The 15461-nt window shown below is 31.9% G+C and overlaps 1 protein-coding gene across 2 annotated transcripts; it reads right to left on the reverse strand.

Moving 5' to 3' along the window:
- Positions 1–1538: 1538 nt before the first annotated feature.
- On the reverse strand, positions 1539–12120 carry LOC127253641 (protein translocase subunit SecA, chloroplastic). Of its 2 annotated transcripts, none has more exons than XM_051278308.1 (20): positions 11563–12120; positions 11320–11392; positions 10934–11140; positions 10224–10327; positions 9940–10119; positions 9452–9670; positions 8028–8141; positions 7811–7924; positions 6894–7061; positions 6580–6755; positions 5651–5717; positions 5413–5559; positions 5220–5315; positions 4589–4657; positions 4348–4449; positions 4028–4279; positions 3877–3944; positions 3231–3348; positions 2807–3046; positions 1539–1752 (listed from the first exon to the last, which is right to left on the reverse strand). In XM_051278308.1, exons 1-20 carry the CDS (start codon positions 11938–11940, stop codon positions 1591–1593), a joined length of 3054 nt encoding a protein of 1017 aa, XP_051134265.1. In that variant the 5' UTR covers positions 11941–12120; the 3' UTR covers positions 1539–1590. The 2 variants fall into 2 exon arrangements, with proteins under 2 accessions (XP_051134265.1, XP_051134266.1); XM_051278309.1 differs by having other exon boundaries at positions 11589–11721.
- Positions 12121–15461: the final 3341 nt, after the last annotated feature.

Consider the following 15461-nt stretch of genomic DNA (forward strand, 5'->3'; position numbering starts at 1 on the left):
AAATTAGTTTGTATGTATGTGTATTTTATCCCACAAATAGCTGATCCTCAGTTTCGATAATCAGATCTGGAAGCTATCTTTAAGGGCACAATGCATGTTTTATACCATTCTCAATTAGGATTATGACTTTTACCATCATAATTTACACACTATAAAAATATTGAACATATTTATAATTATGCAATTTATACAACTCGGAGACACAGAAATTTAAGAGAAGTATAATTAATAAATAATCAAGAATACATTAATAAAATTAATTTTAAATTAACATTAAGATAACTAATTAGTATAATTAAAATTTAAAAATTTAAAATAAGATTAAAGTGTATAATATTTGGAGTACATTAGATTGAGTTACTAGTTTATTTGAACAAGCAACTTGCTTATACATATCCTTCTACTAACCCATTAGCTTTCAAATTTTTCATATACTTTGTTTGAGGGATTTTGTGGAATTTTTACTATTGACATAAAATTTTCCCTTCAAAAACATCAAATCAAACATTTATTTTTCATTTTTTATATTATACTAAAAATCAATTTTACATTTAAAACATCACAACAATTCTTATTTATATCACATCATACAACTATTCAAATTCAAATTTTTTACTGTTCAAATCCCAATCCAAAATCCAAACCTTCAAACAAACACACCCTAAGAATGCTATATCTATGTCATAAAAGTCTAACACTTAATAATATTTATAATAACAAATTATTAAATAAAAATACTTGCAATTAGAATAAGAATGTATATCCAAGATACAGCAAATATGAATTGAACTCAAGTGAAATTCTCTAAATATGAACTTAAAAGCATTATGAATTTGTTCTTTTACCATTTTAAATAAAAATCAACGCTATACATCCTATCCAGTTTTCAATAAAAATATATTATTTTCTCTTGTAAAATATCATATCAAAATAGTATTTAAACAAAAACTTAAATCAACCATTCATTTCAAATCAATTTAATAATCTCTCTTCAATTATGAATTTTTTTTTAATAATTCCTATAAATTATTTAATTTATAATACAAGTAATCTAAATTATGTTTAAAACTATAATTTTCAACCCTACTTTTATTAAGAACAATTTACCAAATTTAATACTCAAAATTACACCGGTAGAATATCTTTTCTATTTTTATTCCTCTTCTTTCACCTTTAAGTATGTTTGCATATAAACACATGTTAATACATTATATAACATGTATTCTAATAGTGTATAATATACAATACAATATATTATTAATTTTCAATCAACAATCCTAACCCTGTTTTATATATATATATATATATATATCTAATTGGCTCAAATATGCATAACAAAATAATTAATAGAGAAGGTGAAGATTTAAAGAATCTACCTATATGGTTGAATAATACTACATATTGTAGAAGTTAGGAATTTCATATTCTATTTGAAGACTTGTATGAAATCTTAGTACCCTATTGTGGGAGCTTGGAAGTTAGGAATTTTTTTCAAAACATTTACCAAAAACATTACACTTCAATAATTAAGTTTTCTCTTCAAAAAAAAAAAAAAAAAAATTAAAATGAATCTACAAAAGCAATTAAGATTCAGTTACTTGCCTGCTGACCAACTCCAGATGAAGAGGGCGGCAGCACGGCAGCATTTACACTGTCAGAAGTCCCGCGCTGGCCTCCCTTTCCATTGGCAACGGCTTCGCTTTGTTCTCCACGTCTTACATTGTTTTGCTCCTTCAGCAAGACAGGTTGGAACTGAGAAAACACAAAGATACACCATTCAGATTTACTAGCTAGCCCGTGTGTGAAAGTATGTATATGTGTACATTGGCATTGCTTCAAGGAAATAATAACAAGGACAACTGTTATTATTTAGCAAGCTACTGACAGCACATAATATATACGTACAATTTATGTTAATATAATATAATACAATCTATAAACCAATAGCATATAACAATAATCACGCAACACACCATAATATATACCCCTCTATCATATAAAAGATTAGGCTTAATTTTTAGCTGTCATAATAAAATATGTTTGTTTTCTTTTTTAGCAAAAAATCATACCACCTTTTAACATTTTTCCTTTTCTTTCTTACTATTAAAAAAAGCAAATAGTACACACTACGTTAAATCCGTACTAAAAGTAAATGAGCTTATTTTTCGTTGACGAAAGAAGTATAATATATATAACTAAGAACACATGTTAATAATATAAACATACACATACTATTTCAACATAATGTATTGAGTATATCAGTACAGTGTAGCATAACAACATATGTTACTATCAATCTCACCACATACTTCATATTAACACAGATAATATATAATACTCTCTCCGAACGGATGAAAGAGTTACATTTACTTTTTGTGTGTTTGATCTTATTATATCAAAACGTAGTACAAATCAAGAAAAAAAAGACAAAAATACTTCTATTAATGTCTTATAAGACAATTATAATAACATTTGTATAAATAACTATATAAATATAAGAATATTTTTAATATTAAGTACAATAACGCAAAAGGTAAATGTAACTATTGTAAACGGACGGAGGGAGTATATAATTAAAAACACATACTAATGATAGACACATGCACATACAATTTCAGCAACTATGTGCTAACTGGGATTAATCAATATGGTGTTAACCTCAATCAGCACCGTAACCAGACCGAATAACAAGAGAGGAAATTTGATGGCAATGCTACGTCAAAATGGGTGAAGATCTAAAGCAAGCCACAAATATTGTGAAAACCAGAAAGGTGAGCACAAATAATCCACAAAGATTCAACATTACCTGGTAAATAGAATAGATCACATTCCTTCTTATTCTTGCCATCATTTCTACAAAAAGATTGTACCCCTCAAGTTTGTACTCAATCAGTGGATCCCTCTGGGCATATCCCCTTAGACCAACAGCTTGTTGAACAAATTTTAGCGCTTGCAAATGTTCCTTCCATAGGCGATCAATATTGGTCAATATCAAGAACTTTTCAGCTTCTTTCATCAAATCTGGGGCTTCCCTCTCCACTATTTCCTGGCACACGAGAAAAATAAAGTGAAGCACCGTGTACCGGACAACATGGATTCACTTATCTCCTAGCTTCATCCATTTTGATTGGGATTTATCTAGATCGGTATTCCCAAATACTAGAATAAACTCATCCTTTACCAATTTAATAGGTAATTGATAAGATATGATTGTTAGAAATCTAACCCACCCGTTTTTGAAGATACGCATCACGTCCACGAAGGCGTAGATAATCTCTCAACTCATCATACGTCGAGCATTTATCATCCAGCAAATCTGGGGTCAAATCATTCAGAAGATAGCAATACCTGGGAAAAGACAGTCAGGATTAGATATTGAAAAAACACTCTTCCTGTTGAGAAATAAGACCATCTAATGAAGTTCAGTGGTTCAATGGATCAGACCATGGAATGCTAAAGATAATCAATTTTGAGTACATTGATTCCAGTTACAACACAATAGCTGATATTCTCAACATTACACAGAATTGTTTAGGCATAAAAGAAAATTCTTGATCATCAGATTAGACAATCACAATACATAAGGCCAGGAGGACCCAACCACAAACTCAGATGGAAGATCATAAATTGAAAGATGTAAAAAGAAAAAAAAAATATATATATAATAATAATAATAAAAGTATCAGAAAATATAGGGTTTAAAATCCCACAACTGTTTAAATATTGATCATACAGTACTCGTTTATAACAAGATGTAACATGTGACAGGCTATATATAAAAATAAAACAAAATGGCATCGTTATGATCTAATTTCTAATATAAAACCACAAGCTTTTGAAATAAGGGTAAATATAGGGGAGAAGAATTCAACTCACTGCTGAAGTTTTGCGATAAGCTTCTCAACTTCCCAGCTTTCTCGGGGAGCATCAGAACCAATGTTGGCCTATAACATTTTTGAGGAGAAATGAACAAACATAACAGCAAAAGGCAGATATCAGAGCATCAACAAGAAAATAGATATTGTACCTCTAGGATATCATCCATTGTCAATTCAGCATATTCAATCAGGAGAGGTTGGAGATCATCAGATTCTAACGCCCGCCTCCTCTCTGTGTACACTCGATCTCTTTGGCTGTTCAGAACCTCATCATAATCAAATAACTGTTTTCTAATGTCAAAGAAGTAATTCTCCACTTTTCTTTGAGCTTCATCCAGAGCTTTTGTTAGCATTTTGGATTCAATTGGTAAGTCTTCAACTCTGAACGCTCTCATCAAGCCCTACATGTCTCAATGGTATAAATAACTGCATGGCCAAGATAGAAGATATGCTTGGGCTCAAAGAGTACCTGAATTCGATCTCCACCAAATACACGAAACAAGTTGTCTTCAAGACTCAGAAAAAATCGAGAGCTTCCAGGGTCTCCCTGTCTGCCACTACGACCACGTAACTTCAAATAGACAAAAATTAAACAGTGGAAGAATTAGAAAGGACATAAAACAACAAAGTTACAATACTAACTAAGATTTTATAACAAAGGAGGTGATGCAACACAATGCCTGAGCCCAAAGAAGATACTTAAACCATACCTGATTGTCAATTCGGCGTGACTCATGACGTTCAGTACCCACAACATGAAGTCCACCAGCAGATACAACCTATCACAACAACATTGAAATAGTATTGTTCTTAAGGTGACCTGAATAATTCAAGAGTCAGATGGAATGCATTCTGAAAAGGTGAAGTGCTAGAAACAAAATGGTTGTATAGTCCCTTTAAACTAACTAATAGAAGAGTACCCAATTTATAAGGCATTACAATACATTATGATTTATGACATTTAAAGTTTGTAATCACCAAGGTAAACAATTCAACCTCCATCTATCAGCATCTTTTACTAGACAGACCAGCTAACATAATGACGATCTTGCATCACTGGATTTATAGTCATTAGACAATTTCTAGTTATTAATTCCTCTCGTCTATTGATTTCCTGGCGAAGACTTTTAACACTTTGCCAAAATTGACATCTCTGATCTCTGTCATTGCAACAGAGCTAACAACGCAAAAGGACAGGAGGTCGAGGTGGAAGGGGGGGGGGACAGAGATCAAATGATAAGAAAAAAAGTTTCCTACCGACAACAAAAAAGAAAATAAAATAATGGTACCGTAGAATATAAAAAAATACCAATAATACATAATACACGGAAAACTAGTTACCTTCTTCCTTTCTTCTTCTGTGTAAGACTTATACTCCTTAACGATTTCCAGAAAGGCATTGCGCAGCTTTGAAATGACCTCATCTTGAACAGGACCCTACACAATCTCAGATTGGTGTAAGAACATGCATGAGTCAGTGGCCGATCTATCCACCAAATCAAACTTTGGATAGCAATAAGTTGATATATTTTACCTTTTCACAAGAATAGGAGAGCCGTTCTTCTGCTTCAAGCTCAGTCAAGGATCTCGGACCCCATGTTTTGGCAGCCAACTGTACAGCTTCCTCAGCCAGGTTAGTGTTCTCATTGGATAATATGCATGGAAATAGGCTCTCATTAACCTGGAATATGGGTATATTACATTTGGTTATGATGAAATTTACATGGACAGGATAGATGGAAAGATGTTGAAACAAATAACGTAATTCAAACCTTCCATGTTTTCTTTGGAGCTGGTTTCTTCACAGAAACATAAACACCTTCACCTGGCCTCACAACTCTGCAGTTTAATCAGTTCTTAGAAACACATAACAAAATTGTGCATTTGCGCTCTTTTAAACTCTTCAACTACTTCTTTATGAATTTGTGCTTCCAGCATAGACATGCATACAAGTGGGCTTATCAGACTTCATTTCTCATAAAGTTACAAAAACAGGCAGCACCTGGTCACAGTTTTCCTATATGTTTAAATGCATCCGAGGATCAAAAAAATGGATGTAAAGAAGGGAATATGCATCTTGTACCAAAACTAAGAGCTGGCAAAAACTAACCTAACAGGACAATCCGAAACGAAATAATTGCGTTTGAGTCAAGAATTTTAACCCAATAATGTATATGGGTCAATACGAACCCAATACGATACTAAACGAATTGGATTAAAATTGATGCCCTCAATTCGAAACCGACACGACAATGCGATTATAATATATTAGTATTGATAAATTAATTTATTATATATGTAAAACAAATTCTAGTTTAATGAATTAGCCTATATATTAATCTAAATTAAGTTTAATTTTAAATAATTCACTATAAACATTACACTAAAACCAACAAAACTAACATAACACGACAACTAACCTGAAATAACTAAATTTAGGTCAAGAATTTCGACCCAATTATGCGTACGGATCACTATGACTCTGACCCAATAATAAACAAGGCGGGTTAAAATAAAGTGATGTAAGTATTCAATCCAAAATGAACCCGACACGAATTGCCCTATTGTCAGGTCTAACCAAAATTGTAATATAATGATCATTATAGTAGATGGTAGGCAATGTATGATCTTTGTCCAAAAAAAGCAAATGTAAACTACTATGAGAATATTTACATTGAGCTTTGCTTGAGGTTGGGCATACCTTGGCATCAAAATCTCTCGTAACTTTAATCTAGCCATGAAGTCCGCATTACCCCCAAGGATTATGTCAGTACCACGGCCAGCCATATTTGTTGCAATTGTAACTGCACCAAGACGACCACTTTGAGCTACAATTTCAGCTTCTCTTTCCACATTTTCTGGTTTTGCATTCAGAACCTTTGAAAATAATACATTGAGCAAGTTAGTTTTCCCAAGGTGGTAAAAGAAAAAACAGTTATATGCAATCTAGATGCTCAAGGCAACAATAGTATTTAAAACCCTAAATTATGTTCTATCAAATTATATTATATCAACCTCATGTGGAACTCCAGCTTCATGTAGTTGTCCAGATAATGCATCACTTTGCTCAACACTAGTTGTGCCAACTAGCACCGGTCGACCTGTTTTGTTCATCCGAGATATCTCTACTACAACTGCCCGCCATTTTCCTGTAGTTGCTCTGAATACCACATCTGATTCATCCTTCGGCATTAACAAAAGACATTACCAGATAAACTTTAATTAAGATGCAAGAAACAAGAATAGTAATAATTACAGCAAAGCAGCATCAAGTCCAATGAACAGGTCAGGAAAGTTTAGCACGCCCATACAAGCGCTTGATACTTATACCTTGCATGTGGATATAATTACTACTAGTGAACTTTATAATTAACTATGTTCCACAATGATTAATGCGTAATTTGTTACTAGTACTCCATCATATTAAATAAATGTGTTTTGCATGTTATTTCATGATTCTTTGTAAAATAACTTAGGTTGTGTTCTTTTGTGGATTTTAACACAGATCTTTACTATTCAGATCCTTATTTCCCTCCAAAAATATCATATCAAACAATTAATTTTTTTTTTTTAGATTGTACTACAAATTTATTTTACATTCAAAACATCACATCAATATATATTTATATCACATTAAACAACTATTCAAATTCAACTTTTTACTATTCCAAAAATCCAAACCCAAAATCCCAAACCCACAAACAAACACACTCTTAGATTTTCTCTACCAGTTTTTGTGCCAAAATAAATGGGTTTGCACCTTTGCTGAAACTCAGTCATCATAAAATGCACATATTCTTCTGAGTTCCTAGTAGAAGCAAACTTTCATTGTTTTTAAATTCCTAGATTCTGAGTCAAAATTGAGACCAACCACAAGTACCAAAAAACAAAATTCATTAGTTTAGTGATGGTAAGACATGCTTAAAATAAACCTTTCTTATCATTGGCTTGTTTGTGGGAACAGTTGTAACTTTAAGCTTGTATATGCTCTCAAATTCTGTACTCTCAGTAGCAGCAGTGCCAGTCATACCACAAAGTTTCGGAAACTACAACCAACCATCGAAGCAAACATTAGTAAAACTTTCAGTGATGTGAAAAGATTATCACAATGAATACAAGGTATGGACAAATTACTGTAAATCTGAAAACCTGGAGAAAGAAGTTTTGATAACTAATAGAAGCCAAGGTGACAGTTTCATTTTGTATGGGCAGGCCTTCTTTTGCTTCAACTGCCTGGTGTAGTCCATCACTCCACCGTCTCCCCTATGAGTATTGTAATTAGGTCCATGATTAATTCTCAAGAATAAGAGCAAAGTGATAACATGGAGCTAGAATTCTTGCGTTAAAGAATCAATTTATACCTTTAGCTCTCCTATATACAATATTTTTCTTGATTTTTTAGAAATATTTGTCATTTCGCTTGCTCTAGTTGATACTACATAGAATATTACGATAAAATAAAGAATCTGAATCAATATAGAACTTAATAGTTGCTAGAATCTAATATCAAATATAATATAAAGTGATGTTATGGATTTAGCTATTACAGAACAAATTATATACACTGACACAATGAAAGAAATTGCTAGTGAACTGAAATTATAATGCACTAATCATACAAGGATTCCAGGTTTGGTTGTTCAAAGAAAATGAAACCAGAATGAGCAGCTCAGTCTGGTTTTGGCTCCAGAACTGATTAAATATAAATAAAAATAATAAGTTTTATATTAAAAGCTACTTACTATACAAGCAATGTATAGAATTTTTCTATATAAATGTAGATGTGCACATATATACAGTCCGTGTAAGTTGACGATATAATCAAATTGGACATATAACAAATATGAAAGTGATTAAAAATAACTCACATAATCTTTATCTTAAAAAATTAATGAAAATATAACTATATAAAATCTATGGGAGAACTGAAACCAATGTTACTATGACTAAAACTGCAGCCACCTGTGTAATGTTCAGTCCCAGAATGACATCATGCCTATGACTATTAATGGTATATAGGACATAACAAAACTGCTCTTTTTGTGCCATTAAATAAGACATCAAAAAATTAAATCAAGGCAGACAGATTAGCCAATGCAAACCTTTATTTGGTCTTACTACAATAACATAGTACGTGCAATATACCATTTAAAAAAACTATCATTGGAAATTAAGGATTTTTATATTCAATAAAAGAGTGTACTAGTTATAGAACACAATATATATATATATATATATATTTCAAGAAACCTCTCAACAACTTTAATTCGTTATATTAGAATATTTTAGGACAAACGTCAATCACTTAGTGTAGCAAACTATAACAAAACTAAAGAAACAAGAGTGACACACAAAAACACACTAGAGAATAGATAGGTGCATAATATGTGGGTGAAGGAACTTAAAAGCACTTTTAATTATTAGGAAGAAAAGCGATGACGTATCTTTGGAGCTGTATTCCATTAGAAAGAACCTAACATTGATGTCACCGATCAAAATGAATTTTTTCTTCATAACTCATGTAACAAATTTTTAAGGACCTCCTTGCATCACTTGGCCAGTAAATTATTTACCTGCATCACTCGGCCAGTAAATTCATCCACTATAAAAACCTCTTTGCCTCTGATTATGTAGTTCACATCTTTAAGAAAAAGTTCCTTAGCTTTTATGGCATTTAATATGTATGCTGCCCACTGCTCTCTTGGGTCATATAAATCTTTAACATCAAGAATTTCTTCAGCATCTGCATAACCCTGTTCAGTAAGTAACACTGTCTTCTGCTTCTCATCAACCTGCACAGCGACAACATATTAGTTGAAGTTGCTAACGATATACACTGAACATGATGCAAACCTAAGAGGAGCCTAAATACATGTACACTAAAGTACGAATTTTGTCAATCCATAAAAAGAAAGCTATATTAAGGAAACAACATAATCAACTCAAAAAGAAAAATCTTATTCATCATATTTTGGTTAGTACACAAACTATTACAAGAAGTTATATATGACTGTCTTTGACAAAAATAGTGTATAAGAACCTACATAGTTGAATTTCTTACAGTGTAATGTATATCTCGCTCAAAAGCTGTGGCTATCTTAGCAGCTTTATAGTAACGATCACTTGGTCTTTCTGCAGGTCCTGATATTATGAGAGGAGTTCTTGCTTCATCGACAAGAATGGAATCAACTTCATCAATCACACAGTAATTGAAACCTCTCAAGACAAGCTCATCGACACTCTGTATAATAAAACATCCATTTCAAACAAAAATGGATAGCAAATATATTTCATATTATCATACAAATTGATTAGAAGGAAATGAAAAACAAAAGAATTACTTTCCATGGCAAGATTATCTCTTAAGAAATCAAAGCCCAGCTCGCTATTTGTAACATATGTAATGTCACATAGATAGTTTTCCCTCCTTTGTTCACTTGTCATATTCTCTGCCATCATTAAACAAGCGTCAAGGGAGGGGGGGTGTAAATATAGCCTTTACAGTCAAAAAGAAGATGCTGTCAGAGATAACTTAGAACGACATGAAGTAATGAAACACAAAGAATGTAGAGGACACACTTCAAATGGCATTAGATAAATCAAGTGAAAGCGGGAGGAGAAAGATAAAGATGGAAAAAACCAAACAAGAGAGACATTCACAAACGTGTAAAGCTGATCCTCAGGGCCTAAAAAACCACTAAAAGACAGCTACACAAAGAACCAGTAACCATGTATAACTTGATTGCATGCAAGTAAGGTTATTGGCAATCAATGAACAATATTTCCCCAACATTGTCTTAATGTAGAGTAAGTCAAAACATCCATTAGCAGATTTTAAGCTCCAGATTGGAGCGATCTAAGTTTTGGATAGATTAATTTTGAAGTTACCAATTGAACCCAAGTGTTTACCCATAAAGGTTCTGAAGTTGATTTTTCCTACTGCAGTAAAGGAAATAAAAAATAAAGATATACTATATAAATTAAAGTCAGAATCCTTGAATGTACTAAAATCCCAATATAGTTTAGAGTATAAACAAATTATGGGTAAGACGTACGCTGAATTAGGCCAACCTTCAATCCAAGAAAACGTGGAACTTGTCCGACCCATTCACAATCTCTTCGAGCCAAATAGTCATTAACAGTAACAACATGAACACCTTTTCCAGCCAACGCATTTAAAAAAGCAGGCAGGATAGCAACAAGTGTCTTTCCTTCCCCTGTTTTCATTTCAGCAATTTCTCCTTTGTGGAGAACCATGCCACCTATGCAACATTCAAATAAACAGGAAAATTTCAAAAAAATGCCCAAACAACTGCAGAACACTAAAACTAAAACGTTGTATCCCCTTTGTTTGTGATCCGATTAACATCTCACATTGAATCCCCTCTGCTCTCTAAAAATGATTTTGAGAACCCAAAAAAATCATTGACGAGGAACCAACCTATCAATTGTACATCAAATGGACGAAGACCAAGCACTCTTTTGGAAGCCTCTCTGACAACAGCAAATGCTTCCTGCAACGAAGCATTAAAATTTGTTCTTAAGAAAGCATTCGAGAGCTACAAACTAATTAACACATCAACTAAAAAAATTTGTAAGTTGAATAATGAAGCATATATAAAAGCAACTGTCTGTTTGGATAGAAAATATGTCTTAAGCTTAAAGATAAATGGACAGGACATACAGGTAAAAGCGAGTCCAAGGAATCACCACGTCTGGCGCGTTCTTGCAAGGCGGATGTCCTTTCCCTCAATTGAGAATCGGAGAGAGATGAAATCTCGGACTCCATCTTATTGATTTGTGCAACGGAGCTGGCGTAAAGCTGCCGGGCGGTCTCCCCGGTGTCAGTGCCGGAGCCGAAAATCCCGCCAAGAAATCCACCCAATGCTGCCGCTGGCCTCACAGGTGGTCTAACTTGAGTGCGTTGTCCTCCTCGAAGTTTGAGGGGTGTGATTAGGAAATTGAGGCCCAGAGAATTACTTAGTTGTGTTTGTGTGAGAGCAAAGTTGGGAGTGAGAGCGGTGGCGGCGACGGGAGGGCAGTGGCCTGGTGAAACAGCCATACCCGCAGGAGGAGGATTTGGAAGCAGCGGAGACTGAATTAGTAGTTACAAACAATTGACGAACATTGGGGGAACTGAGAACGATATGGAAGCCTGAAAGTCGATGGAAAGGTAGGTGATGGACTGATGGTGGATAAGGAGAAAGAGAAAGTGGCTCTCGGCCGTTTGGAACAGTATGGGAATAGGACACGTAACGCAATGAAATCAAATTAAGGTTGGATTTATACACAAAATAATAATAATAATAATAATAATAATAAAATATGAAGAAAAAGAAGTTTTGTTTGGTTAGATGATTTTAGTATATTTTTTAGGGTAATCCATTTTTTCTGCCAAAAATTATTTAAATAAATACATATTTTTTATACTCACCCCGTCTCAAAAATGACATTTGTTTTTCTTACATAGATTTTTAATATTAGTATTATACTTCCTCCGTCCATTTACAAGGATTACATTTAATTTTGACGCGGTGTTTAAGAAATAATAATATTTTAATTATAGAGAATAGTTAAAAGTAATGTAATAATATTTAGGGTATTTAATGAAATGTAAACTCTGTAATTGGACGTCCCAAAATAGAAACATGTAAACTTTGTAAGCGGACGAAAGGGAGTATTAGATTGAGACAAAAATATCCTTATTAGTATTAGTATGGTGTAATACAAAAGTAATGATATTTGTGTAATATATTATAAGTTAAAAAAATATTTATTATGTTAGGTAGGTAGTATAATTATTAAATTAGAAAATGATAACCTAATGACGAAAATAAAAAAATGATAATTTTAATGGGATAGGGAGTATAATTTTTAGATCATCTTCAACCCGCTGTAGACACGGGAGAGGGGCTCCAACCCACCCCCAAATCCTCCTTTTTGAAAAATAATGTTTAGTTTTATTTTTTAAAAGTGATATAATTTTAGTTTTTTGAAAGTAATATATAATTTTATTTTTTAAAAAAATAATGTATAATTTTATTTTTTAAATTGATATATAATTTTACTGTTTGAAAAGTAATATAAATTATATGTGTATGGATCTAATGTAAAAATAAATTAAAATTGGGGTGTAATTTATAAATATGAAAAATTATATAAAAGAGGAATATATAGGGAATATAGCTTTTTAGAGTAAAATTGAAGTTTATGGTTATAGTAAAATTACTGTAGATCAACTGCGTTGCTAACTGAAAAAATTGAGTGAAGGGTTTGAGATGACCTAACTTTAAAATCTCTTTTTCAAATAACTCGCAAATGTAATAAAACTTTAATTTAATATATTAAGTCCTTACATGAAGTACAAGGAGTGAGTGTTTGTTTACTAAAATTATTTGAAAAAATCTTTTTGTGTGTAAAGTATAGAAAATTACGTAAATAATATAAAAATATGTGTGTAATATATTAATTTTTAGAGAAAATATATTTTTAGGGAATTAGGGAAGAACACACTCGAGCGGTTTGTGTATTTTGATAAAAAAAAAAAAAAAAAAACCCTCAAACATAATTTTTCAAAAAAATTATTCCCATTGTCATAGCTGAATAAGAAGTAATTAGTTTATAATTAAGAAGTATATTATTGAAAATAATTATGATTTAATTAAATAATTATAGATTAAGATTAAAATGACTAAATAGTTTAATTAAAATAAAGAAATTATAAATTTTGAAATGGGATTAAACATATAATTATATATTTTTTTTTAAAAAAAAATGACAAATTATGTTTGACGGACAAAAATAAAAAGATATGACAAATTAAGTGAACTGATAGAGTAATATATTATACACCCTCATTATTTTTATATTATTTACATAATTCTATATAATAAAAAAAAAATTCTTCAAACTAAAACACAAAACAAGCAAACCCGAGATTCTTAGCCAAATAAATTGCATGTCGAGTATTGCTATGAAACTATTATTCTTTACATATTTTTCTAACTCAAATATGAAGTTTTATGGCCAAATTATTTTCTTGCTAGTTTCCATTACTAAAATATATTTAATTTTTGTCGCATGATTGAAACGTGCTTTGTTTATCCAAAATCTTTCGTCGATAATCTTTTCATCAATTGTTGCTTTAGTTTATCAATTTATCAAGAATAGGATTAAGCCAATAACATACCTTCCACATATAACAATAGTATTATATATGAACGGTCAAACCATGTCATTTTGTGAAGCCATCAAATTTCCAGCCATTGTCTCGGTGCTTGTTTAAGATCATACAGAGTCTTCCTCAACCTATATACTATATTGTTTTATCCTTCCGCCACATACATTTCTGGTTATACCATGTAGATATCTTCACCCAAGCCTCTCTGAAAAAAAGACAATCTTGACATCTAAGTATTCCACATCAAATTATTTAATGTTATCATGCCTAAAATCAATTGAATTGTCTTCAATTTCACAATATGAGTGAACACATTAGTATAATCAATGTCATATATCTATTTAAATCCTTTCACTACCAATCTAACCTTTTATCGCTTATCATCATCTACATCTTCTTTAATCTAGTAAATGTATATGTTATATTGTGATTTCTTATTTTTTACAATGATATTATTGAGTTTGGTTCAACTTCTATTAGGATCTCAACATTTTTAGTAACGGGGAAGGTAGCTCAACTTTCACTTCAATCATTCCAAATTTGGTTGCTCAAGCTAGTGTTGAAAGTATCAAATTCAATCATTTTCAAACTCCTTCTGTCGTTGTCACTCAATATATCTTTGTGCAATATTTGTTCATCAAAGATAACATCACGAGCATATATAATCTTTCAATTTGCTTCATCTCAAAATCTTTACCTAAACTTGTCACTACTATAGCTAAAAAATGTATACCTCACCGACTTTACGTCTAACTTTGTCTTATAATCGACTTTAAGATATGCAATACAACCAAAAGTACATTGAAAATAAAGAGATTTACCAATTTTCCAATACGTACCTCTTTTGGGATCTTATATTTTTGCAGTATTGATAAACTTCTACTTATAAAAATATGTTGTTAATCATATCAGTCCAGAACATCTTTAGCAAACTTAACTTTAGTCACATACATCTAGCCCTTATTTAATGTCCGATTCATCCTTCCGGTCATTTTATTCAGCACTTGTTTGATTGCATCCAACAAATGTATACGCAATTCCACCTTTCTGAACATCTCTATCATTTTCTTAATTTTATCACTCTTATTTTGTTTATCTAACCTGCAAGGAAACGGTGCAGCGTTAGTCTTAGGATGAGTAAGTGTTTCAGAAGTTACCTTATTTGGTTTTTCATTATCAGTTTTCTCTATTTTTTTCGATCTCCTCTTCATCATTGTATTTTGAAACTCTAACTTTAGGTCCTTCCAATTCATTTCCACTTTGTAGAACTGTCCAGCTCACATTCTTTGTATTAGCGTCAAGATGTGAAAGCAATTTGCCTTACTCTTTGGACTTCATCTCCTGCATCTCATTCGTCATTTGAGTTAATGGTTCTTCCAAGCTCTGATATTGTTTCGAGTTTT

This window comes from Andrographis paniculata, unplaced genomic scaffold, assembly GCF_009805555.1.
Source record: "Andrographis paniculata isolate CXL003 unplaced genomic scaffold, ASM980555v1 Contig51END, whole genome shotgun sequence".
Lineage (NCBI taxonomy): Eukaryota > Viridiplantae > Streptophyta > Magnoliopsida > Lamiales > Acanthaceae > Andrographis > Andrographis paniculata.